This window comes from Phocoena phocoena, chromosome 14 (genome assembly GCF_963924675.1).
Source record: "Phocoena phocoena chromosome 14, mPhoPho1.1, whole genome shotgun sequence".
Taxonomy (NCBI): Eukaryota; Metazoa; Chordata; class Mammalia; order Artiodactyla; family Phocoenidae; genus Phocoena; species Phocoena phocoena.
In genome coordinates, this window is record NC_089232.1 from 8,606,938 (window position 1) to 8,632,000 (window position 25,063).

Below are 25,063 nucleotides of genomic sequence, written 5' to 3' on the forward strand. Positions count from 1 at the left end.
TGACCTTTTAAATGTGTTAGATCATGTTACTTCCTTGCTCAAAACACTGTAGACGCTTATTGTTACACTGAGGATAAAATCCAGACTTCTTCAAGGAGACCTGGCCTCTGTACTGCTCTGATCTCAGCTCCGGTCTCCTCCCCCTCCTTCCTGTACTCTGGCCACTTCAGCCTCCTGGTTCCTCATCATGCCAAGGACATTCCTGCTTTCTTCCTCCAGATCGCCACCAGTCACGTCTCAGCCCCAGTGTCCCCTCCTCAGAGAGACCGTCTATGTTCCTGCTGTGTTTGATTTGTCTTTATATGTTGGACGTCATCACGTGATGTGTTCTACTTTTGTTTTCCCCATTGGCATGTTAGTGCCATGAGAACAGCCTCTTTGTTCTCATGGCCCCAGCCACTAGACAGCCCCTGACATTCAGTATATTTGTGTTGAGTGAATGGGGTGTGCACTGCACCTTTTCCCCTTGCCTGGCCACTTTAAACATTTCCACTTGAAGTTTGGGGATTAGGCTCTCAGTTCTGTGAGAAAAAACTGTATCTTAATCTCCTTTGTATCTCTAGCATCTAACACAGTCATTGTTTATATATGTGTGAATTACTGACTTAGACACATTTACTTTATGCGTTACAATTTTTTTTCTTGATTGGATGGAGATTTTATGTAAGTTTGAGTTTCACACTGTTAAAACTGATGAACTCATCAGTATCTATTGTTTTAAAGGAGCTGAAGAGTATCCTCGTTATAGTATGTCTAAGAAGGGCAGAGATCAAGAGGGAGTAGATTCTGTACCTCTGGCTACATGTGGCAGCTGCCTTGTGAGGAATTGTGCCTTCATTGTCCCAGTGTCTTTAGTTTTGTGCTTTAGTAAAGTATAGTCTTACATTTGGTCTTTTCCTTCTCGTGTTTGTCATCTTTAATGTTCAACATATGTAGAAGGATTGTCATGCAGCACAGAGTAATACTCTTAATTGGTAAGGCTAAAGACACTTTTAAACCTTATTTTTTTAAGCTCAATTATTCCACTGCTCAGACTATTTAATCTTCATTGAATTGAGTCAAATCTAGATCTTCCACATTTTCTGTATGTCCTTGTCTATTTCTATTGTATTTCCTGAATGAAATTACTATATCATGTGAAGCTTGTGCTCTTTTGAATTGCAAAGGTGATGGAAATAAAGTAGTCTCACAAAATGGGTTTTGCTCTTACATCATTTCTTTTAATACAGCAGAAAGATAATCTACTGTTTAGAAACTTTAGTGTCTGAATGACTTTCTCCCTCTCTCGGTATGTAAACAGATGACTTTAGGTATGTGGACCTCCTCTCGAAGGTTGTTTATACTTTGCATCAATGTTAGGTCATGGTGATGTCTAGGAGGTTTGCTTATTCAGGAATCTGTTTTAGTGAGAAGTTCTAGTATCAAGGGGAATAGTTAGAAATGATACTCAAATATTTAGGCCAAGACATCATAGATCAGTGTGTTCTAAACTCTCAGATTAAAAAGATATTTCAGTTCTTGGAAATTTCTGTCCCCAAATTGACTCTTGTTTAGTTCTTTGACACTCTAGTTACAATGGGATCATGAGTTTTTAATCTCTATAAATTGCCTTCCAAGTACAAGTAATTATATATTGTTCATTGTACATGTATTAAAAATCCAAATGAGACAGTTCCGTGGCAGTCCAGTGGTTAGGACTTGGTGCTTTCACTGCGGTGCCCCAGGTTAAATCCCTGGTTGAGGAAATGAGATCCCTTAAGCCGTGTGGTGTGGCAAAAAAAAAAAAAAAAAAAATCCAGATGAACATATTAAGGTATATTGTTATCAATTATATCAACCAAATAAATTTCAGCAGTCTATTTGAGCAGTTTCTGTTTTTGCATACCTTTGAATAGGAAAAACACTCCTTTTTTTCCGCCATTTTTTAAAACAAATGTTTATTGATTTCCTCTAATAAAAAAGTAATGCATATTTCTAATATAAGACTCCACTTTGCTTAAAGAAACTTTATCATGACAAAACTCAAGTGTCTGACTTTGGTTTGGGGAAACACATATGTTGAAGAATTGCTTCTTAGGCTGTTTTCTTTTTACTTACAGTATATCTCTGTACCGGGGTAATTGCAGACCTATACGATTTGAGCCACCAATGCTGGATTTCCATGAACAGTAAGTTTAAAATTTTCAGGCCATAGCGATATTATATATATTTTATGCATGCATTTGTCTTGCCTTTTGCCTGTGTTATCTTGTATGAGAAAGTTACATGTTTTAGTCATCAGGAAAGTAAATAATGTTGAATATAGTTTGAAAATGGGAGGTAAGTATCTGTTATGAATCTAACGTATAATATTAAATTTTGAAGTTTGAAAAATATCCACATTTTGGAGTCTCTGGTTCAGAGGATCTTATCTTCAGAAGCAGCATTAAACTTGGTTACCTTTCTGATTAGCACTTCATTTCCAGTTTGATTATTTAACATTTTTCCTTGTGGATGTGGAAGAATATATTAATTTGTTTGATGTATATGCTTTTAAAAGTACAAACTTTTATACATCATCAAATAAATAATATTATCACCAACCCAGGAGGCCAAACAAAAGCAGATCCTACAGGAAGACAAGGTCCAACCACAGAGTACTTCCTCAAACCATAGTTCTGCTTACCTTCTGCCTCTGGGTTTAGGTTTTGCACATCTCAGACACACTGAGGGGAAGACAAGTCTTCACCCGTATTTGGTTCCAACCCAATTTAGCAGGTAGGTAAAGAGAACATCTTAAATGATATAACTTCTAGAGTAATGCCACTCTGGTAAGTTAGCAGAAGAAAGGAAGTTTTTTTAAATTTGTTTGTCCTTTTTTTTTAAAAATAATTTTTATTGGAGTAAAGTTGATTTACAATGTTGTGTTAGTTTCAGGTGTATAGCAAAGTGAATCAGTTATGCATATAGATATATCCACTCCTTTTTAGACTCTTTTCCCATATAGGTCTTTACAAAATATTGAGTAGAGTTCCCTGTGCTATACAGTAGGTCCTTATTAGTTATCTATTTTATATATAGTAGTTTATATATGTCAATCCCAATCTTCCAATGTATCCCTCCCACTCCTTTACCCACCCCCCACCCGGTGACCGTAAGTTTGTTTTCTACATCTGTGACTCTGTTTCTGTTTTATGAATAAGTTCATTTGTACCATTTTTTTAGATCCCACATATAAGCAATATCATATGATATTTGTCTTTGTCTGACTTCACTCAGTATGACAATCTCTAGATCCATCCATGTTGCTGCAAATGGCATTATTTCATTCTTTTTTATGGCTGAGTAATATTCCATCGTATATATGTACCACATCTTCTTTATCCATACCTCTGTCGATGGATATTTAGGTTGCTTCCATGTCCTGGCTATTGTAAATAGTGCTTCAGTGAACATTGGGGTGCATGTATCTTTTCGAATTACGGTTTTCTCTGGATATATGCCCAGGAGTGGGATTGCTGGATCATATGTTAGCTCTGTTTTTAGTTTTCTAAGGAACCTCCATAGTGGCTGTACCAATTTACATTCCCACCAACAGTGTAGGAAGATTTCCTTTTCTCCACACCCTCTCCAGCATTTATTAGAAGAAAAGAATTTAAAAGGGAAGTTGGTAGGGGGAGCTGTATGCAGGTCTATTCTGATTCAATAAATGAAAACTGTAATTTTTTTCATGTTGTCAAAGTTGTAGTTAACCGTTTTCTACTAGTGAAGACATGAAATTTAAGTAATTTCTGTTTAAATATTTCAGGGTATTTTTAAATTTGGAAGTGTATTCATCTTTTGATTTGAAACCAGGTGCCTGAAACTGTTCTTCTACACTAAGATGTTAATGTCAAGTTTTCATTTAGTTTTTACGTGTACCACAGTAGGCAGCCTTGCAATTTTTAACATTCTTTAATTAATTCTGTAAAAATTTCTTTACAATCTCAAACCTAGAATAATCAAATATATCAGTTATACTTGTACAAAACCGTGGTAGAGTAGTCAGCATAAGAAGAGCTATCTGATAACAACTCCATCTTTTCAGGTGTTTACAGAGATCATGGATTTTTGGGGTGGGGCTGCAGAGAGAAGTTTGTGTGTTTCCTTTTGTACCTACAGATGGAATCAGTATTTGCAAGTAGTCGTTACATAAATAGTAAAATTGACTTGTGGGTGTTAGGTTTAAAGACCATAATGTTCAGGTAGGAAATACATCACTATTGTTTCTGTCCTATAAAAAGGTTTAGACACGGTGTTGAGATGGCAAAAGCACAGAGTTCTTAATCCAGTCACAGTAATATATCACCTGTAGTCTCCTTCTGTCAGATACCAAGATATTTAATGAAACATGGCATGCGTTCTGATCTTTAGCAAGAAGGTTCATTATTTTTAAAATAATGATGAGTTCTATCTCTCTGATGAACTCCAATCTAGGACTATGGCATGGGCCATGTTTATGATGACACCATGAGCCTGGGGACAGAGGAGATCAGGGTACAGTAGCAAAACTTTAAGTCTAACATAGTGAGTATTCTTACTTTGAAAAGCTTAGCAGTAACCATTTTAGAGAGATTGTTTCAAAAGTTATATCCGGGCTTCCCTGGTGGCGCAGTGGTTGAGAGTCCGCCTGCTGATGCAGGAGACACGGGTTCGTGCCCCGGTCAGGGAAGTTCCCACATGCCGCGGAGCGGCTGGGCCCGTGAGCCATGGCCGCTGAGCCTGCACGTCTGGAGCCTGTGGTCTGCAACGGGAGAGGCCACAACAGTGAGAGGCCTGTGTACCGCAAAAAAAAAAAAAAAAAGTTATATCCAACGTTTTTCACTTCTTTTTTTTTAAGGGAGTTTTGAAAATTTCATGCATCCCCTGAGATAAAGAAATTTTCAGGTGTGCAAAATATCTGAATCGAAATTGGTAATTCCTGTTCCAAATTACCTGTCCCTCAACGCTTTACATAATGAATGCCCCACCCCTAAATAGGAGAAATTGAGATAAGGGCAAGCAAAATTCTGGACTGGTAGTTTTAACCTTTTTTGGATCATGGTTTTCTTTAAGAACAGATGAAAGCTATCAGAACCTCTTCCTTCCTTTCCCCAAATGCACACACACACAGTTGCACATACAAATAACATTTTGCACATAGGTTCAAGGGTATTATAGCCATCCCCATCAAAGTCCATATCTGGATCCTTAAGCGCTCATAAGGAATTCCTGTTCTAGGCCACAGATTATTAAATCACCAGTACAAAATTTACTGGGATTTTGCCCAATATGCTAGCAGTACATGTTCACTGTGGTAAACTTAGAAAATGCTTATCAAGAGAAAGAAGTAAAAATTTACCAGTAATCCAACCACCCAGAAACATAAACATTGAACTTCTATCCTTCAAGTCCTTTTTCTGTGTATTTATTTATTGAGTTACAAAAATATAACAGTATTTTCTGACCATAAACTATTTTATAACCTGCTTTCTTTTTTTTTAAATAAATTTATTTATTTATTTACTATTGGCTGCATTGGGTCTTCATTGCTGCCCACAGGCTTTCTCTAGTTGTGGTGAGCGGGGTCTACTCTTCGTTGTGATGCGTGGGCTTCTCATTGTGGTGGCCTCTCTTGTTGCGGAGCACAGGCTCTAGGCACGCAGGCTTCAGTAGTTGTGGCATGTGGGCTCAGTAGTTGTGGCTTGCGGGCTCTGGAGCGCAAGCTCAGTAGTTGTGGGTCACGGGCTCCAGAGAACAGGCTAAGTAGTTGTGGCGCATGGGCTTAGTTGCTCCGAGACATGTGGGATCTTCCCGGACCAGGGATTGAACCCATGTCCCCTGCATTGGCAGGTAGATTCTTTTTTTTTTAACATCTTTATTGGAGTATAATTGCTTTACAATGTTGTGTTAGTTTCTGCTGTATAACAAAGTGAATCAGTTATACATGTACCTATGTTCCCATATCTCCTCCCTCTTGCATCTCCCTCCCACCCTCCCCATCCCTTCCCTCTAGGTGGTCACAAAGCACGGAGCTGATCTCCCTGTGCTGTGCGGCTGCTTCCCACTAGCTATCTGTTTTACATTTGGCAGTGTATATATGTCCATGCCACTCTTTCACTTCGTCCCAGCTTACCCTTCCCCCTCCCTGTGTCCTAAAGTCCATTCTCTACGTTTGCGTCTTTATTCCTGGCAGGTAGATTCTTAACCACGCACCACCAGGGAAGTCCCTAACCTGCTTTCTAAACATATATACTGTGCATTTTTTTATTCCATAGCATTTTCTGTTACATTATTTTGTGGTATCAAAGAACAGCAAATTGTATGGATATATTTTTAAAATTCATTTATTGTTTTAAACTCTTTGTTCTTATAATCAGTGCTGAAACTAATGCTTTAAGCACAACCATTACTAGTTCCTCAGGAGAGTCCAAAAAAATGGAATTAGGAGGTGAAAGGATATGCAGAGTGTAAAACATTTTTAGTTAATATTTAGGCTAGAGAGTAATTAGGTGTCATGTACAAGGAGCACCGATAGGAATCAATGAATTAATCTACGACTGGAGAGGACGATGTGCTGAAGATGTGCGAACAGACAGATGCACTCCAGTACAGACGCGGGTTGGGTTATACGATGAAGAAAATTGTTTGAAGCAGACTGTGAGCTCTTGGTTACAGGTTAGACTGGACTGTTCCCCAAAGCAGCAAATTTATATGCTGCTGCAAAAGAGCGGAAACAAAAGGAAAAAAAATTTACCCTTAATTTAAACTTTTCTGTGTCCAGCCTGAGAGTACTGAACAAAGTTTGTTTTTATCTCATAAAGGTAGAAGTGGATCTGTAGAAGTAGGAGTTGGGAGCAGATGTGAATACATGTATTAGGGTTCAGTCAGAGGAACAGATCCAGTCAGATCCAGTGTTTTGTGTGTGTGTGTGTGTGTGTGTGTGTGTGTGTGTGTGTGTGTCCGTATATGTTTATGTGTGGAGTTTTTATAAGGAATTGGCTTATCTAATTGTGGGAGCTGGTTAAGCAGGCCCCAAGTGTACAGGGGCAGGCACTCAGGAAGGGAAAATTGTGAGCGGGCTGGAGCCTCAAGGGCAGGACCTGAATATTGATGTCCACGGGCCGGCACTTGGGGAGGATCCCAAGGAAGCAGGCCAGTCCCACATCCAGCTGTTGTTGGGAGTCTCTTAGCTCAGATGACGGCCAAACTCTCTTTGAAAGCTCCAGGCATGTTATACATACTTTAAGAGGCTCCTCTCCAAAAAGAATTTTTCATAGAAGGTTTCATGCAGTCATACAGAAAAATAGAACAGATAGTGAATATATTCTTAAACTAAATTCAATAATCAAAAATTTTGCCATATTCATATTTTTGTTCATTTTTTTAATCATTTGTAGCAGACATAATGACATTTCATGCCTACATTCTGCATAAGTACAGTACCATTATTGGTATTGTAAGAAAATTAACAGTAATTACAGAGTGCCATAATCCGTCTGTTTTGGTCAGTGCTGTTGTTGTTTGGTTCTAACTGAAAGGAGTTGAGCAAAAATAAGGATATACTAGAAGGAATTCCAAGGACTGTAATATATTTGCAGAAAGTTCAGAGTTGCAGTGGGACCTGGGAATGACAGGATGCACGTTATCCAGCACCACTAGGCCTTTCTTCTGCCCGCCCCCATCTCTTATCTCTGCCCCACTTGCTGTTGGCTTCTTCTCTCCCACTGCCCATATCTTTTCCCTACAATGATGAGAGCAAATCTACTGACTGTTCTTGAGACCCGCATTCTCTAGCCTCCCTCCCTCGGGGAATAATAGCTTCTTTTACTTTAGTTGGAAAAATCTCAGAGTAGTACAGTCATCACCCTGGCTTAGGTGAGGTGGCTACCTCATCACTCAGATAAGGATGGTGTTTGGTAGTGGACGTGTTTTCCAGGGGGTGTCTCTGTAATTATCAGGGTTCACCCAGAGAAAGAAAAGTGCAGTGGGCAGGAGCTCCAGTTGAAGCCTGTTACAACCTCCCTGGCCCATTGAACCTCCAATGACCTTCAGTCCTCTGTAAAACACACCTTCCCCAGCCTGCCTAGCAGAGGTAGAAACTGTCTTCCCCCTGCTTCCATGGTGTGGCGTTCACTCCACAGAGCTGGGATGGATCCACACCCAAAATTTGCTTTAGGTGTCAAGACTGATTCACACACCAAGAAGGGCTGAAAAGATGTATTATCCTCACATAATGAAGCTTTCTGGGGAGAGCAGAGAGGGCTCCCAAGGTCTGAAAAATGGCTTGAGAGAGCAGAGAAAGGAAACTGGCTTGGCTCTTAAGCTTAGGGGGTGAGGCTGGGCAGGCTTGCACGGTCTGAACTTCTTAGTAGATCGGAGAGAGAGTGTGCAGGCTTCCCTGTGGGCTTGCCCAGATGTGGGGCATAAGGTGAAGGGACCTTGTGGGGCTTGAAAACTGTCAGCAGTGAGACATCAAAACTGGAATTGGGTTCTTCATCACACCTGACATCCTCTGCTAACTTCTGTCAGTGCTGGTTATTGCTCTAATTGTTTCTTTTGACGTCTGCTTCCCTACTAGACCCGACTATCAAGATAAATACGCACTATTTATCTTTACATATCTGGCACGTACTTCACACTTAACACATGCCATACATTGTCTTTAAGTCCAGCAAGATTACCTGCTGATTTCTTCTGCTACAGTAAAATTCGTTTTGCATTTTCAAGTGTTTTTGCAGCACTTCATTAAACATTTGCTATACCTTTTCTTCTTGATCCAGCAATGTACTGATTTAATTAATGCCCATGCTGTAAATGTTTCATTAGCTTCATATGTCTAGCAGTAATTTTAGGACTTGAGAAGTAGCCTTAACAGAACACTTCATAATATTCTCTTCCAGAAATTGTAAGTGATCAGAAATCATTGTTCACTGTACCTTGACTTATGCACTGAAGTTTTGCCTTATGTGTTCTGTGAACTACTTCTACTGCTTGTGGTCATTTTTGCTAAACCAGAAGCCATTCTTAATTTTAAAACACCCTTTGCAGTAACTGGAAGAACTTTTGAGTCGGATGAAATTTATCACTCCAGATTGCCTTCAGTTGCCAACCAGGGTCTCCAAGACGGTTTCCTGTCCTTTAGCAAGGATGCAGCTCTAGTTCCGTGGCTGCTTTCTAAACCGCCGTGGCCTCACTCCTCTCACTACCCTGGCCGTCCCTACCGCCCTCTAGAATGTCTTTGACGTTTGATCAGATTAACTTTCTTGAAAAATAGGCTTTCTTTGTTTACATCCATTTTGTTTAAATTTATTCTTTGATTCTACTTTTTTGCCCCTTCCCTCTCCCTCCCTCTCCCTCTGCCCTTCTCTTCTTTCCCCCCTTCCCCCCTCTCTCTCTCTAGCAGTCAGCCTGGAGCAATCTTGGGCCTGACCACCACCTTCCCCCCACCCCCTGCTTTACTCACCCCCCCGCAGTTATTTATGCCAGTGCTGTTAAATATTTTTCTGTTTCCATAACAACTTTTTTCAAACATTTATTGCAGATTTAAAAGATTCTTTGGGTGGGATCTTGTTTTACTGAGTTCTTTGGTTTATATAATTATTAAGTGAAGAAAATCTTGATTTCAAATCTAAAAGTTTAAAACAGAGACTTAATGGCTTTTAAAAGGGTGGAAATTGAATAAACTTGCTAAAAATGGAGGTGTTTATTGTCAAGTTCAGTTGATGAGGGGCATTTCTGCCTAATCACTTTTTGGTATTCCGAGAAAATCAAGTAGGCCCTCTTTTCTAAAGGGATGTTTGGTGCTTTTTAGCTTTCCAGTTTATAACTGTTCAACCAACACTCCAGCTCAGACCTCAGTCTAAAATGTGTTTGAGACGATGGTCAGATTTTGTGGTAATCGAGTGGTCAAAGTAGTGCATATTGATTTGGCCCAAATTCCTGCCAAAAGTTGTGTTTAATAGACTGCTGTGTCACTGTCATTCACAAAGTTTGCCTGAGGGCAGCTACTCAGCCATTTCTTCAGCTGTTTCATGGCACTGCATTGTCATCTTTCTGTGGCTAGAAAAATTGCCATTGACCACAAAATTGCAGCTTACTTTACAAGCTAGTCTCTAATTCATGAGTGCTTCATCCTAATTCTTTTGAGCCTCAGACTCTTGTAAAATATGGACAGTTAGTCAGAAGCTCTGCTCTTGAGAGAACAGCTGTATATCTCAGCTTGGTTTATCTATAAATAATTCACACTAACCCCCTTGGCCCTCCTCCTGTCTTTGGAGCAGCTGATAATGGAAACAAACTAGACCAGCACAGCAGCAGGCATTTGAAAATCTGTCTTATTTTTAAATCTTACCTGTCTAGCCAGGCAGTCACACAGATGCTTATGACAGTCCGGATTCTAAGATGCCCCCGATTCCTGGCCCCTGAGGTGCTCGTTCACCTTCTCCCAATTGTATTCAGTCAAACGCTCATCTAGATGTTGCTGTAGAATTTTCAAAGAATTTTGAAAATGTAATTAAGGTCCCAAATCAGTTGACCTTTAAGATAGGGAGGTAATCTGGGCACCTGACCTAACCACACATGAGCCCTCTACATCTGGCTGCGGCAGTCAGAGACAGAAATGTCTGGAGATTTGAAGCATGAGAGGTATTTGATGCAAGGGAGTTTCTTTGTGTTGGTTTTGGAAAGGGCAGGGGCCCTATGGCAAGAGGCTGAGAGCAACCTAAACGTTGCCAGCAACCTGCATGAGCTTAGAAGGGGACTTGGAGTCGTGATGTGTGAGACCCTGAGCAGATACAGCAGTCATGCTGTGCCTGGACTCCTACCGTACAGAACTGAGAGATGATAAATGGGCATTGCTTTAACCCTCTCGGTTTGTGGTACTTTGTTAGGCAGCACAGAAAACATGCACTGCTTATTTATTCACAAGTAAATTTGTATTAGTACTTGAGCACAGTTTTCCGTGGTTCAGTGTGGGAACTGAGGAGAGGGAGAGGCAGGGGAAGCTGTTTGTATGAGGTCTGTAAGCTGGTCCATCCAAGGAGACCTCCCTCTGCTTCCATGGTCTGGACCACCTGGAACTGCAGGAAGCCTGCTCTGTGTGTGCATGAGTGGCTGGAATAGCCTGCTGACGCCTCCCCTCAGTTCTTGTTACTCCAGACTTCTCTCGGCAACGTAAGTAGATGACCCTTCTCCAAGGGTTCATTTCCGGAGGGTGTGGCTTAGGGCCTTTCCTCTTTGATCCCTAGAAGAAAGGGTAAGGCCAGCCTCACCGGCATTGCAAACCAAGCTTTCTGATCCACCCCTGCTTCCAGGCTCCTAGAACCTCCAGGCTTGTTTCCTTACCCCAGAGCCCTCTCCTGTAGCAGGCCATCTTCAGTCCTGTCTTCTTCAAGGATCCCCCAGAGTACTTGTCTGTGTTATACCCTGTCTTCTTTATCTAAACTGAGATTGATTGCACTGAGGTCAATAGAGGAAAAACATTAAGAACAAATTCATAGGGAGGAGAAACACTGGTTGCCAGGTAGCGTGTGGGACACTCGAATTGTAAAAGAGCCCGTTTGCTGAAAAAAGCACATAATCGGTGAACTTACAGGGTAGAAGGAGCACATTTTTATTTCTGTGTACTGTTATTCTACTTATATGTGTATAAAGCTTGAGGAAGAAGAGTTTTATCTTCCACATTGTCTTTGTAAAGCTTCTTCCTGCAGCATCGTGGCCATAGTTTGAAGTCCCAGCTGGATCTGTACCTACTTCCCTAATTATTTTATGGTCCCGTGACCCTACCTGAGATCGCTGAGCCTGTTGGTTAAGAGGTCTAGCTCCTGAGAAAGTCTCTACCTGAGCAAGAGGAAGTCCACGCATTGGGGGCTCCTGAGGGCACTCAGCTTCCTGCCTCCTAACCCTAAATGCGTTGTTGCAGACCTGCCTCTGGATGCCCCTCTGTCCCTTCCTCAGGGCCCAAGCCTTGGTCCACCTTTGGGTTTTTTCCTCATGGCTGAACTGTAAGCCACAGAAAGATTTTGAGCCTCGTGATGGCTGGGCTGTAAACCACGGAGCAGTTTTGGACCAGGTTTTTGCTTCCCTGCAAAGCAGGAAACTCGCCTGTGGGATCCTGCCTCCCAAGGGCAGTCTGTGGGTACAGCCTCTTAGTGACCGCTAATGCCGCAGAATCACCTGCTCTCTGCTGAGAGACTTGAAGGGAGTTCATCTTCTCTACAGCCTTCCCACTTCTGGCAAGAGCTGGTGGCATCTGCAGTGATAAGCTCTCAGAAGGGGAGTATGTCTTGGTTTAAGCCTTAGAGGCACCAGAAGACATTGAACCTCAGCAACAACAAAACTTCACGTCAGCATTATAAAGAAATTCTCAGATGGTGTGTAAAATAAAAAGCAGCACAGCCCATTTTCAAAACCTTAAAAATGTGTTAAATGCTTACAAAAGACAGTGAAGAGTTCTTATTTATATAGTTTGTGGACCTTATGCATATGAGCGTGATTTTTTTGGGTAGTATGGAAAGAAGGTATTGTTATCCCATTCTAGAAAAGACAATGTTTAAAACAACTCAAGAGTCAACTGTAGATGAAGCTGCAGAAGAAATGAATAAAGTGGTGCTGAGTTATATTTGATGTTGATTTAGGTGATACAGAATATGAGAATCAAGTGAAATAATGTGACTGTGTTAGAAGTCAGGTTGAGCGCATGTAATTCTGCCCAACTTTAGACTTTGAGGGTTTTACCCCCAAAAGAAGAAGTCCTAATAAGGAAGTTAGACAAACCTCTAAGGAAACAGACTAAAACTTCTGCTTGGACAATAAAATGAGCTTTGAGTTTATTTATCATAATGTCTAATTATAACACTTCCACCCTAAGTTCTCTAATATTCTATTTAGATAAAATTTGTTAAAGTACTTTTCAAATTGAATTATTGAGGGATCATATCACAACATATGGGGCTTACTGTCTGACTAAACAGGATTCAGCATTGATGGCTATATAAGAAGCACCTGTAAAGATAAGGTAGCATTGTTAACAGTGGTGGCTCAAATGTAGGTCCTCGGCAAATACCTTTGTGATTCATTGACCTCAAGTAAACAACGCACATAGCAAAGCCGCCTTGACTGATGTGGTCACTCTAAAGCAAAAGGAAGAATAAAAGACTGAATGCTTTATTTCGCTTTTATATGATGGTGTTTAACAATTATAGGGCAGTGTTACTTTCCAGAGTATTCTCATTACTTTACCACATTATTTTCACCTTTTTTCTTTTTTATGAAATATAATATACAGACAGAAATGAATAAGACATACGTATAGTTTTGTATCTGCCACCCAGTTAGAAATTATTCTTATGTAATTTTTTTTTTTTTTTTTTTTTTTTTTTATTTTATTTTTGGCTGTATTGGGTCTTCGTTTCTATGCGAGGGCTTTCTCTAGTTGCGGCGAGCGGGGGCCACTCTTCATCGCGGTGCGCGGGCCTCTCACTATCGTGGCCTTTCTCGTTGCGGAGCACAGGCTCCAGACGCGCAGGCTCAGTAGTTGTGGCTCACGGGCCTAGTTGCTCCGCGGCATGTGGGATCTTCCCAGACCAGGGCTCGAACCCGCGTCCCCTGCATCGGCAGGCGGACTCTCAACCACTAGGCCACCAGGGAAGCCCCTTATGTAATTTTAATGTATGTAATTATATTTTAACATATAAATAATATTGTGATATAGTTCGTTCTGGTTTTTTTCCAACTTTGAGATACAACTGATAAATAACATTGTAAGTTTAAGGTATACAGCACGTTGATTTGACTTACACTGCAGAATGATTACCACCATGGCATTAGCTAACACCTGCATCACATCACATAATTACCATTTCTTTTTTGTGGTGAGAACATTTAAGATCTTAGCAACTTTCAAGCATATAGTACAGTATTATTAACTATAATCACTATGCTATACATTAGATCACCAGAACTTATTCATCTTCTAACTGGAAATGTATACTCTTGGACCGACATCTCTCCTTTACCCCCACCCCCTAGTCCCTGGTAAATACCATTCTAGTCTTTGTTTCTGGGAGTTCGGCTTTTTGAGATTCCACATACAAGTGATATCACACAGATTTGTCTTTCTCTGACTTACTTCACTTAGCATAATGCCCTGAAGTCCATCCGTGTTGTTACAAATGGCAGGGTTTCCTTTTTTCTCATGGCTGAATAATGTTCCATCGTGTATATATACACCACAGCTTCCTTATGCATTCATCCATCGATGGACACTTACGTTGTTTCCATATCTTGACCATTGTGAACAATGCTGCAGTAACCCTGAGAGTGCTATGTATCTCTTCGATACCCTGTTTTCATTTCCTTCAGATATGGGAAGAAGAGGGGGTTGCTGGATCATAAGGTAGTTCTGTTTTTAATTTTTTGAGGAACTTCCATACTGTTTTCCATAGTGGCTGCATAGCTCATTCTATTTCTTAACCTTTTTAAAGGTCTGTTTTTGTTAGATTATTTTTCTGCTCTCTTATTTCTAACCACTGGAGTAAAATAGTGAGTACTTACTCTACCGTTAACTCCCCCTTCGATGGCTACACATATTGCCTCTCCTGCCTTACCACCACAGACAGCCCTGCAGTGAAAGCCTCTTACAGGGTCACTTACGGACCGTCATGAGAATTTCTTTGGAACTATGAGCGCAGAGTGGAATGCGTAGGTTACAGAGTGTGAGTACACTTCACGTATCTAGGTATGTCCTGATTGCTCTTGTGAATGGCTCTTCCTCTCTGTATTCCTCCGAGCAGTCCACTAGCATTCCTGTATTGCCATGTCCCCTGTATTTGCACTTAACATTAGCCAGCTTTCTAATTTTGCTAGTTAAATAGGGATAACATGATGCCTTGTTAATTTTGCATTTCTCTCATCACTGGTAAGTTCGAATATCCATCTCTATATGCTTATTGGCCTTTAGAGTTTCCTCTTCCTATAAATTGCCTGTTCATATCCTTTGACCATTTTTCTTTTGGGGTTCTTAGTAATTAGAAATTCCTCTTATAGTCTGAAAATAACCTTAAAGTCTAAAAAGATATTTAGACATTGCAAATATCTTTTCCCAGCTTGTCATGTGTCTGTTAAATTTTCCCATCTGGTATTTTGTTGAACAGAAAGTCTTAATATTTTCCCCAACTTCTGAAAAATTTAAAAGTACAGAGAAGTTGGAAGAATAATATGGTGAACACCTACATAACCTTTATCCAGATTCACCAAGAGTTAACCTTTTCTTTCTGTCTCTTTTTCTTTCTACACACACACAAACTCCACATTTTTTCCCGAAAGTAAATGTATACATCATATTTCACCCCTGAGTTCTTCAGTGTGTAAATCCTAACGGACTGGTCCTACATAGCCACAATTCCATTATCACATCCAAAGAATCTAATATTGATGCAGTAACATTATCTAATATATAGTTTACATTCAAATTTCCCTAACTGCCAAAAGCAATATAGTCTTCCATCCTCTAACCAGGTTTAAATTAAGGATGACACATTGCATTTGGCTGGTAGGTGTCTTTAATCTAGAACTGTTGCCTACCTTTTTTCTTTTTTTTTATTCATAAGATTGAAGTTTTTGTAGTCCAGGTCAGTTGACTTATAGAATAGCCTACAAACTGGATTTGCCTGATTATATCCTAATGATTAGATTTCAGGCTAAACATTTTTGTCAAGAACATTACATAGATAATGTTGTATTACCTTATATCAGGGTAATGTAATGTCCATATTGCTAATTATTGTTGGTGCTGAGTTTGAGCGCTCATTGGTGTACTACCTGCCAGATCCTGTAAATTGTAAAGACGGCTTTTCCTCTTCGTGATTAATAAATAATCTGTACGGTTGGTATCCTGTTCTCCGTCAATCTTTCATCTAATAGTTTACCTCATCCGCACCCATAGACTCTTACCTGAATCAGTCATTACATCGAGAGTTGCAAAATGGTGATTCCTTTTTTCCCCTTCAAATTCTATCATTGTTTTTTTTTCATTTAGGAATCAAGTTTCTTCCCCCTCTTTTCTTTGACCATCACTATAGACCAAGGGTTAGCAAATTATGGCCCTTGACACCTGTTTTTATATATAAAGTTTCACTGGAACATAACCATACCCATTCATTTACGTTTGTCTATGGCTGCTTTTTGCACAACAGTGACAGACTGGGTAGTTGTGACAGAGATTGCATGGTCTGTAAAGCCTAAAATATTTACCGTCTGGCCCATTACAGAAAAAGGTTGTTGATCTCTGCTATAGACTCATGGGTTTTGTTTTTTAATCAGTGTGTAATAACCCTTTACTTTCGCTGTTCTTTTTGCTCCAAATTTTATAGATTTTGCCAGTGGGAGCCTGTTTAAGCTGATTCCTTTTTCTTTTTTTGATACATCCTATTATCTTTGAACAATTCTTTGCTTTCTAATAGAACAAATGTTCTAGACTTCCTTATGTTTGCTTTGTCCAAGACCTGGAATTAGCCAAAACTAAAGAAATCCTGGTCTCTTCAGTGGGAAATGACATTTAGAAACCCAGATCTGGGCACTGAATGTGCTCGTTGCCCCAATATGTCATTGCTTCTGTGCTCATGTGGACCAGTCTCTGGAGGAATATATACATGTATATATACACATGCATTATGTATGTATATATTGATATGTATACATGCATAAATCACTGCCCATACTGATAAGTCCAATTCATATTTTCCCAATTCAAATCCAGCCTCACAGAGTTCTTTCTCATCTTTCCCCATTTTGTATCGGCATCTCTCTTTTCCCCAAAGTGTTTGGTAGAATAGTCCCTTTAAATATTTGGTAGACTTTGCCAGTCAAGTCCTTATGGACTGGAGTTTTCTTTGTGGGGAAGTTTTAAATTGCAGATTTAATTTCTTCAGTAGTTTTATTTTCTGTACTGCTTACATATTTTTTTCTTAAATTTGTCAGTTTTCGCAAGCTCTGTTTTTCTAGGAGTATGGCAATTTCAGGATTTTCAAATTTACTGTCATAAAGTTTAGTATAATTTTATGATTGTTTTACTGTTTGTAGCATCTGTAGTGATGTCTTCTTCATCACTGCTGGTATTGATATTTTATGCCTCCTCTTTTTTCTTTATTCATCTTGCCAGGTAGTTAACAATTTATTAGTTCCCCCTGCCAAAACAGGAATTTTTGACTTCATAAATCATCTCTATTTTATGTTTTGCTTCATTGATTTCCACTCTTATTTCTTTCCTTGTACTTTCTTATTTTAATTTGCTGTTCTTTTTGTAATGACATGGATGCTTAGCTCACTAATTTTCAGGCTTTCTTCTTTTCAAATATGTACATTTCGATTTATGAATTTTCAATTAAGCACAACTTGAACTGTATTCCCCAAGTTTTTAATGAGTTACTTTCTTCATTTTGATTCCGTTCCAGATAGTTCTTAATTTTTATTCATCTTTGATCCATGAGTTGTTTACACATGTTGGTTTATTTACATATTTATAGAGAATCTGTTTATCTGTTTGTTATTGATTTCTAGTTTAATTGGGCCAGGACTAGAAAATTCTGCATATAAAAGGGTTCTGAACAAAGAAGGGATAGAACAAATAGAAAATAGCAAGATGGTAGACTTTAACCATAAAAATAATTACATTTAATATAAATAGTCTAAACACAGCAATTAAGAGACCAAGATTGTCACATTAAAAAAGCAAGACACAACTAACAACAGAAACCCAAAATATAGGAAGCAACACTAACAGAACTAAAAGGAAAAAACCGACAGTTCAATAGTAATAGTTGGAGATTTAGGTACCCCACTTTTGATAATGGCATTTGGAAAGGAAGAATTAAACGTCTCTATTTTCAGATGTTGTACTCTTGTACATAGGACATCCTAAGCAATCCACTTTTTAAAAAAAAATAGAACTAATAAGTGAGTTCAGCAAGGTTACAGGATATTAGATCAATATACAAAAATATTTGTTCTATACTCTAACAATGGACAATCAAAATTAAGAAGACATTTCCATTTACAATGGCATCAAAAATAAAATACTTGTATACAAATTTTTAAAAAGTAGTGCTGTATACTAAAAATGCCAAACCATTGTCAAAAGAAATTAAAGAACTAAGTAAATAGAAACCATCCCGTATTCATAAATCAGAAGACACAAATGAGAATGGCAGTACTCCCTAAATTGATCTGTGGATTCAACACAATCCCCATCAAAACCACCACTGACTTTTTTACAGAAATTGGCAAGCTGGTATTAAAATTCACATGTAAATAAGAAGGATCCGGGATAGCCAAACAATTTTTTAAAAGGAGACCATTGTTGGAAGACTAACAGCTCCCAATGTCAGAAACCTTCTAAAGAGCTTTAGTAGTCAAGACCGTGTAATACTGCCATGTAGATAAATGGGAAAGAATTTAGATTCCAGAACTAGAACTTTATATTTATTGTAAATTGATTTTGACAAGGGCGCCAGGACAATTAAATGAAGAAAGAATAATCTTTGCAACAAATGGTGCTAAGACAACTGGCAAAAGAATTAAGTTGGATCCCCTGCCTGACACCATACACAAAAATTAATTCAAAGTGTATCGTAGAGCTAAATGTAAATGTAACAAAGCTAAACTATAAAACCTTAGAGGAAAACATTGTAATGTGTCTCCATTATGCAGTGATTTGTACAATATTTTCTTAGATATGGCTCCAGAAGCACCAGTGACAAAAGATAAAATATACACGTTGGGTTACATAAAAATTAAAAACTTTTGTGCTGCAAATGATACCATCAAGAAGGTGAAAAGACAGCCACAGAATGGGAGAAAATATTTGCAAATATCTCCTAAGAGGCTTATATCCATAATGTATAAAAAACTCTTGCAACTCCTTAAATTTTGCTGTGTGCTTATTAAGTACAGGGTTTCCTTATCTCTCCTCGTTGACATTTCATAAACGCTTTCAATCAAGAATTATTTCATTTTTAAAAAAAATTTTGGGTTTTGCCCATTGTTTTTGTCCATATTCTTCAAGTACTCCTACACTCCATTTTCCAAATATTACCACTTCTAGTTATGTTCTACATAACTGTTTTTCTTTTGATTTTTATAGCTCTATCTTTTAAAATATTCTAAATATATATACTTTCTTACTGAATTTGGAACTAAATTGTCAATCTGATCTTCCAGCTCACGAATAGAGTTTTATCTACCTATATCCCATCCATTGTCTTTGTACATTATGTTTTCTGCTGATATTTTCTCCTGTTTTCTATAGGCTTTCTTCATTTTACTAGTATCTTGCCATTTCTCCTTAAGCATATTCCATTATGCTTATTTTTAATTCTTGGTTTAACTTTTGCAGCTTCAGGTATGCATTATTCAGCCTTTACTAGGTTATGCTGTGATCACAAACGACCCAGTGGGATTTAGACTAGAAGAGCACTCCTATCTGTGCAATGCCATTTACTTAGCAGAAGAAACAGAGTACAAGAAGACTCTTAAAACTTAATGATATATGTCACTTTTGCTCACGTTTCATTGACCTAATGTTAATGAAGTGGAGAGATATAAGCCTCTCACCAGTTCAGTCAGCAAATCGGGAACAATATTGTGGTCTGTCACAACATTGTATATGTTTTCAACTTGATTGTACTGCTCCTCACAGATCATGTTGTTTTGATGTGTGAACTTCTGAGTTGCTGTCTTATAATACATATTGAGGAAGAGCAGAAGACCAAGCCTTTCTCTTTGTCTCTTCTTGTGAATTTAAGAAGGAAGATGATCCCCAAGGTGGAGAGGTCCAGTTACATACACACATTCACATAAAAACTATTGATTGTCCTGTGTTCCCACCACTCTATCTGACAGTGCTTAGGCAAAAGTGTCTGGAAGAGGTGTCTTCCTAAATTGTAATCTAACAACTTTAGGGCTTTGGAGGACCAGAGAGAGGAGTGTAGAGGCGGGTGTGCTCAAGTGTAGCTGATCAGCAGCTTCTTACCCCAGTGAGCCTTTCTGCCATCTGGGTTGAAGGGGGAGGCTTTGATTGTACCAAGGCAAGCAGGGAAGGGAATGGAGAAGAGGAGAGTTATTCCTGGCTTCTCGCGGCCTGCGCTGCTCTGTGTCCCTCACTTTTCCCCACCTGCCAGTTCAGGCAGCCTTCTGTTCCCCCAAGGGTTTCTTGCTGTTTTTGGTTAATCCTTGGAATCAGGGATTAACTTCTAAAATTTTCCAGCGTTGTTGTTTGTATATGCAGCTGTTAGGGGGTGTCAGGGAGAACCAGTAACATATACTAACCAATTCACCATTTTAAAAGGAACCCAAAGCCCCTGGTTTGTTTTTTTTTTAAACTAGTGAAAGTTGTCAGCTGTTCACTGTTTGATCAGTTTTCCAACATCATAAGTTACAAGTGATAAACTGAACTGAGGAAAAGGCAAGGGCAAAAATTCCTGAAGGACAAAAGCATGGTGGACAGTTGAACCACATATAAAATGTAATTCTGGCGCTGCATCTTCAACTACTTAGAATTTGAGGTTTCTACAGATGAAATAAAAATTTCAGAAAGCATAGGCCAAAATGATTGTACAAGAAGAGGACCTTCTGACAGAAGCTGTAACTGAATTAGAACATGAGGGTTTGGATTCACGTAGAGGATAGGGAAGAAAACACAGAGCAAAGACATTGGTAAAGGCATGGGGGTCACGCACATGGAACCAGCCTGACTCAGGTGGAAACATAGGGAACCACGTGTGGAGGCTGAGTGATTCCAGATTAGGGGGGCTGATAACCACTTCATAACAGCAGGTGGTATTACAGAGAGAAAGAAAGGGATCTGACCATTTTGTTCCCTGCCTGCTTCTTCACTAGACTGTAACCACTGAGGTCATGGGCAGGGGCAGGGGCGGGCAAGCTGCCCCATGCACGCTCTCACCAGGTGCCTGGTTCTGTGCTAGACAATACGAGGAATACACAGTGCGCATACAACGTAAACTTCGTCCTTAAGGTACTGATAATCTTGTTGAGGAAATAAGACAGGTGCCAATTAAATAACTAGAGAGAACTCTGAAAAAACGTAATTTATTTGCAGAATTCTCTTAAGCTGTCAAGCTAGGAAGCCTGTGCAAATATGATTAGCAACGTAAGTACTTAATGGACTACATACTAAGGAGGTTTCACTTTTCAGACAAACTGTAATGTGGATGCCATGGGGAACGTTAAAATGAATCTGTGGACATCAGACCTCGAGTGTGTGCTTTATACTGTTCCTTTGAGAGGGTTAGAGCAGGGACCAGAGCCAGATGGCCTGGATTCAGGGTGATGTTCCAAGTATGACTTTAGGCGAGTTAATTAAGCTTTCTGTGCCTTGGTGTCCTCATCTATAAAATGAGTATAACAACAGCCCCTAACTTATAAGGCAGATCTGCTCACATAACGTTGCCACTAAACTTCTTCTAAATTGAAGAGCATCTATCAGTGGAATTTGGGGAGAGGAGGATAAGATTCAGAATTAGTAGAGAAGCAGGCGGTAGGTGGTATTACAGAAAGTAATAAAGGGATCTGACCGTTTTGTTCCCTGCCTGCTTCCTCACTAGATTGTAAGCTTCATCCGGGTGGAGACTTGCCCCCTTACATCCTAGTACCTGGCTCAGTGTGTGACATACAGTTGGCACTCAATAATTTTATTTGCTGAATAGCGAATGCATGCATTTTATGTGTAATTTTAGGTATAAACTAACTTAATATATAATTTCATACGTTTGGGTATGTATTTGTCTAAATATTTTGATGTTTAATTTTTTAACAACTAGAGGTTAACTCTAAAACTAGAAATTGTCTTTGAAGTATTTGTAACAGTTTTCTTTTTGTTTTTACAGACCAGTTGGAATGCCAAAAATGGAAAAAGTTTACTTACATAATCCTAGTTCTGAAGAAACTATTACTTTAGTATCAATATCTGCTACAACATCACATTTTCATGCATCATTTTTTCAAAATAGGGTAAGCATCTCTGCTGTATTTGATTTCTTTTGAGTTTGAAATTGAAATGTCTAGGGTTTTTAGTGTATAATTTTACTTCGCTATAATTAAAATCTAGTTTGAATGTTTCACATTTATTCTGGACTTTAGTTGGCCCCATTTCCTGAGAATTATCACTTCTACTTTTCAACACACATTGTTTTTCTCAACATGAAACAGCCTAACAAATCAACTTTGAAACTTAAGCACTCTGAAAAATGTAGCATTCATATATTCAATTGGTTTTCTTGTCCTACCTAATAATAGGTAATTCCTCAGCGTTGTGTTAGTTTTCTATTGCTGTGTAATAAATCACCACAAACACCCACTTATTAGCACATGGTTCTGTAAGCCACAAGTCCAGTGGGTCCTTTGCTCTGAGTATCTTAAGGCTGTAACTAAGATGTCAGCTGGGCTGAGTCCTTGACTGGAGACTCAGGGGAAATCCACTCCCAGACTCATTCAAGTTGTCGGCAGAGTTCAGTTCCTTGTGCTTGTAGAACTGAGGTCCCCGTTTCATTGCTGGCTGTCAGCCAAAGACCTCTCTCAGTTCCTGAGGTACCCACACTCCTTGTCACCATCTTGAAGCCAGCACTGGTGCATCACATCTCCCTCACGCTTCAGAAATCTGACCTCTCCTACCACCAGTGGAGAAAACTCTGCTTTAATCATGTCATTGGGTCAGCATCACCTGGGTAGTCTCCTTTTTGATTAACTCAGAGTCAGCTGACTAATAATCTCATTATATCTGCAAAATCCCTTTTATCAAGTAGTGCAGATCACAGGTGTGGTGTCCTTCATATTCACAGTCACAGAAATTAGGGCAGGAAATTTGAGGGCCTGTTTAGGGTTCTTCCTACACAGGTGTCCTATAAAATTTTACTTATAATCATTTTCGTAGATAGTATGCAAACTTGTTACTATAAAAAAAATTTTATCTGGCAAAAAAAAAGATCTTAATAAAATTTGGATTTGAGAGAATGCATTAAGCTTTAATATATAGGCTTCCGAAATAATTAGCTAAATAGCAAATGTCAGAGGGAAGTAAATGAATGGAGCCTGATTTCATCTTCCGAGGGTTTTCACTGACTCCTTTGAAGAGATATGACTAAATAACCAATTTTTAGCATATAAATTTATATCAATTATTTCGATTTTTACATTTCTCCTTTCTAAAATCCTGGCTTCATCGTATGTTGTCATTAAGTAGCAACTTCTAGGGTAAATAATGGCATATAATTTTGGCTTTTTTAAAATTTAAAACTATTTTGTAAACAAGGAATGGATAAGTCAGCATATTTTGATGATGAAGTTTTAATTTTCTTGTTGTACTCTTGGAAAGCATCCCTTTTCTAAAATATTTTCTAAAACAAGTTTCCCTTGAGTTATTATTTGTTTTACCTAAAAGATATTTCCACAATTTTTATAAATGTGCTGATGGTCTCAAACAATCAAATCCCAGTCTAAGAGAGACCTAGTCCAGTACCCTCATTATATGAATGAAGAGTTGAACCCCAGAGGGCTTTGCCTGTGGTCATGCAGTCAGGGATAAGAGCCAATCCCTCCGCAGGGATTTGTATCATATTAAGCTACAGGGTGGGTCATATACATTACAATCTGTGTATGGAGACACACTTAGGTGTAAGTGGTGTCATCCAGCTTTCAGGCATTGCCACAGTGTAGAGACATGTTGGGTTAAAAGGCAAAATAGTAAAGTGCAATGAAAACTGTTTAAAAGTAGTGCACAACTACACTGCAGATTTTATTTTTACCTTGTTAACTTACTTTGCTAATTCAAGCAATGTTTTGTTGTTTCTAAACATCAAGCTTCACCCTTGTTAGAGACCAGGATTTTTACCTTTTTCATGTTCCTATCACAATACAAAGCAGACCAAATAAATAGCAGAGTTACAAATAGATTCTTACAGGGGCTAGCCAGGTAGGCGATGCAGACCAAGTGGAATGGGGGGTGACCTGGAAGAGCACATGTCCCATCCAAAGGCACCAGCCCCCACTCAGCTGCAGCCAGTGGTGGCCACGTGGGAATGTAGGCTCATGCACAGTTCTTCTGATTTTCCAAGAAGAGTCGGAAATAGGAATTTTTATAAGATAATATCTACTGAGTTTACAAATTAAAAATGAATTTGACTTTAGAAAGACAGATAGTGTTGACCAAAGAAAGCTAGTTAAAGGACACCAATTTGACATTTCTGACCTAGGCTTTCCCAGGGACTTATTTCTACAAATGAATCTTATGCAAAGAGAAGTCTTTCTGAAAAATTCTTCAACAGATAATCTCAATCAAGGGATCAATCCAAGAAGAAGATATAACAGTTGTAATATTTATGCACCCAACATAAGCACCTCAATACATAAGGCAAATGTTAACAGCCATAAAAGGGGAAATAGACAGTGACACAATCATAGTAGGGGACTTTAACTCCCCTCTTTCACCAATGGAAAGATCATCCAAAATGAAAATAAGGAAACACAAGCTTTAAATGATACATTAAACAAGATGGACTTAATTGATATTTATAGGACATTCCATCCAAAAACAACAGAATACACTTTCAAGTGCTCATGGAACATTCTCCAGTATAGATCATACCTTAGGTCACAAATCAAGCCTCAATAAATTTAAGAAAATTGAAATCGTATCAATATCTTTTCTGACCACAATGCTATGAGACTAGATATCAATTACAGGAAAAAAAATCTGTAAAAAATACAAACACATGGAGGCTAAACAATACATTACTAAATAACCAAGAGATCGCTGAAGAAATCAAAGAGGAAATCAAAAAATACCTAGTAACAAATGACAATGAAAACACGAAGGCCCAAAACCTATGAGATGCAGCAAAAACAGTTCTAAGAGGGAAGTTTAGAGCAATACAATCCTACCTCAAGAAACAAGAAACATCTCAAATAAAAAACCTAACCTTACACCTAAAGCAATTAGAGACAGAAGAACAGAAAACCCCAAAGTTAGCAGAAGGAAAGAAATCATAAAGATCAG

The 25,063-nt window shown here is 38.8% G+C and overlaps 1 protein-coding gene across 1 annotated transcript in view; it reads left to right on the forward strand.

The window, feature by feature from the left end:
- TMEM131 (transmembrane protein 131) overlaps positions 1-25,063 on the forward strand; it is a 201,414-nt gene that overhangs the window by 72,258 nt on the left and 104,093 nt on the right. Inside the window, exons 4-5 of the mRNA XM_065891409.1 lie at positions 2,100-2,168; positions 21,900-22,023. Coding sequence (XP_065747481.1) covers positions 2,100-2,168; positions 21,900-22,023 — 193 coding nt within the window. The remainder of the gene's footprint in view (positions 1-2,099; positions 2,169-21,899; positions 22,024-25,063) is intronic.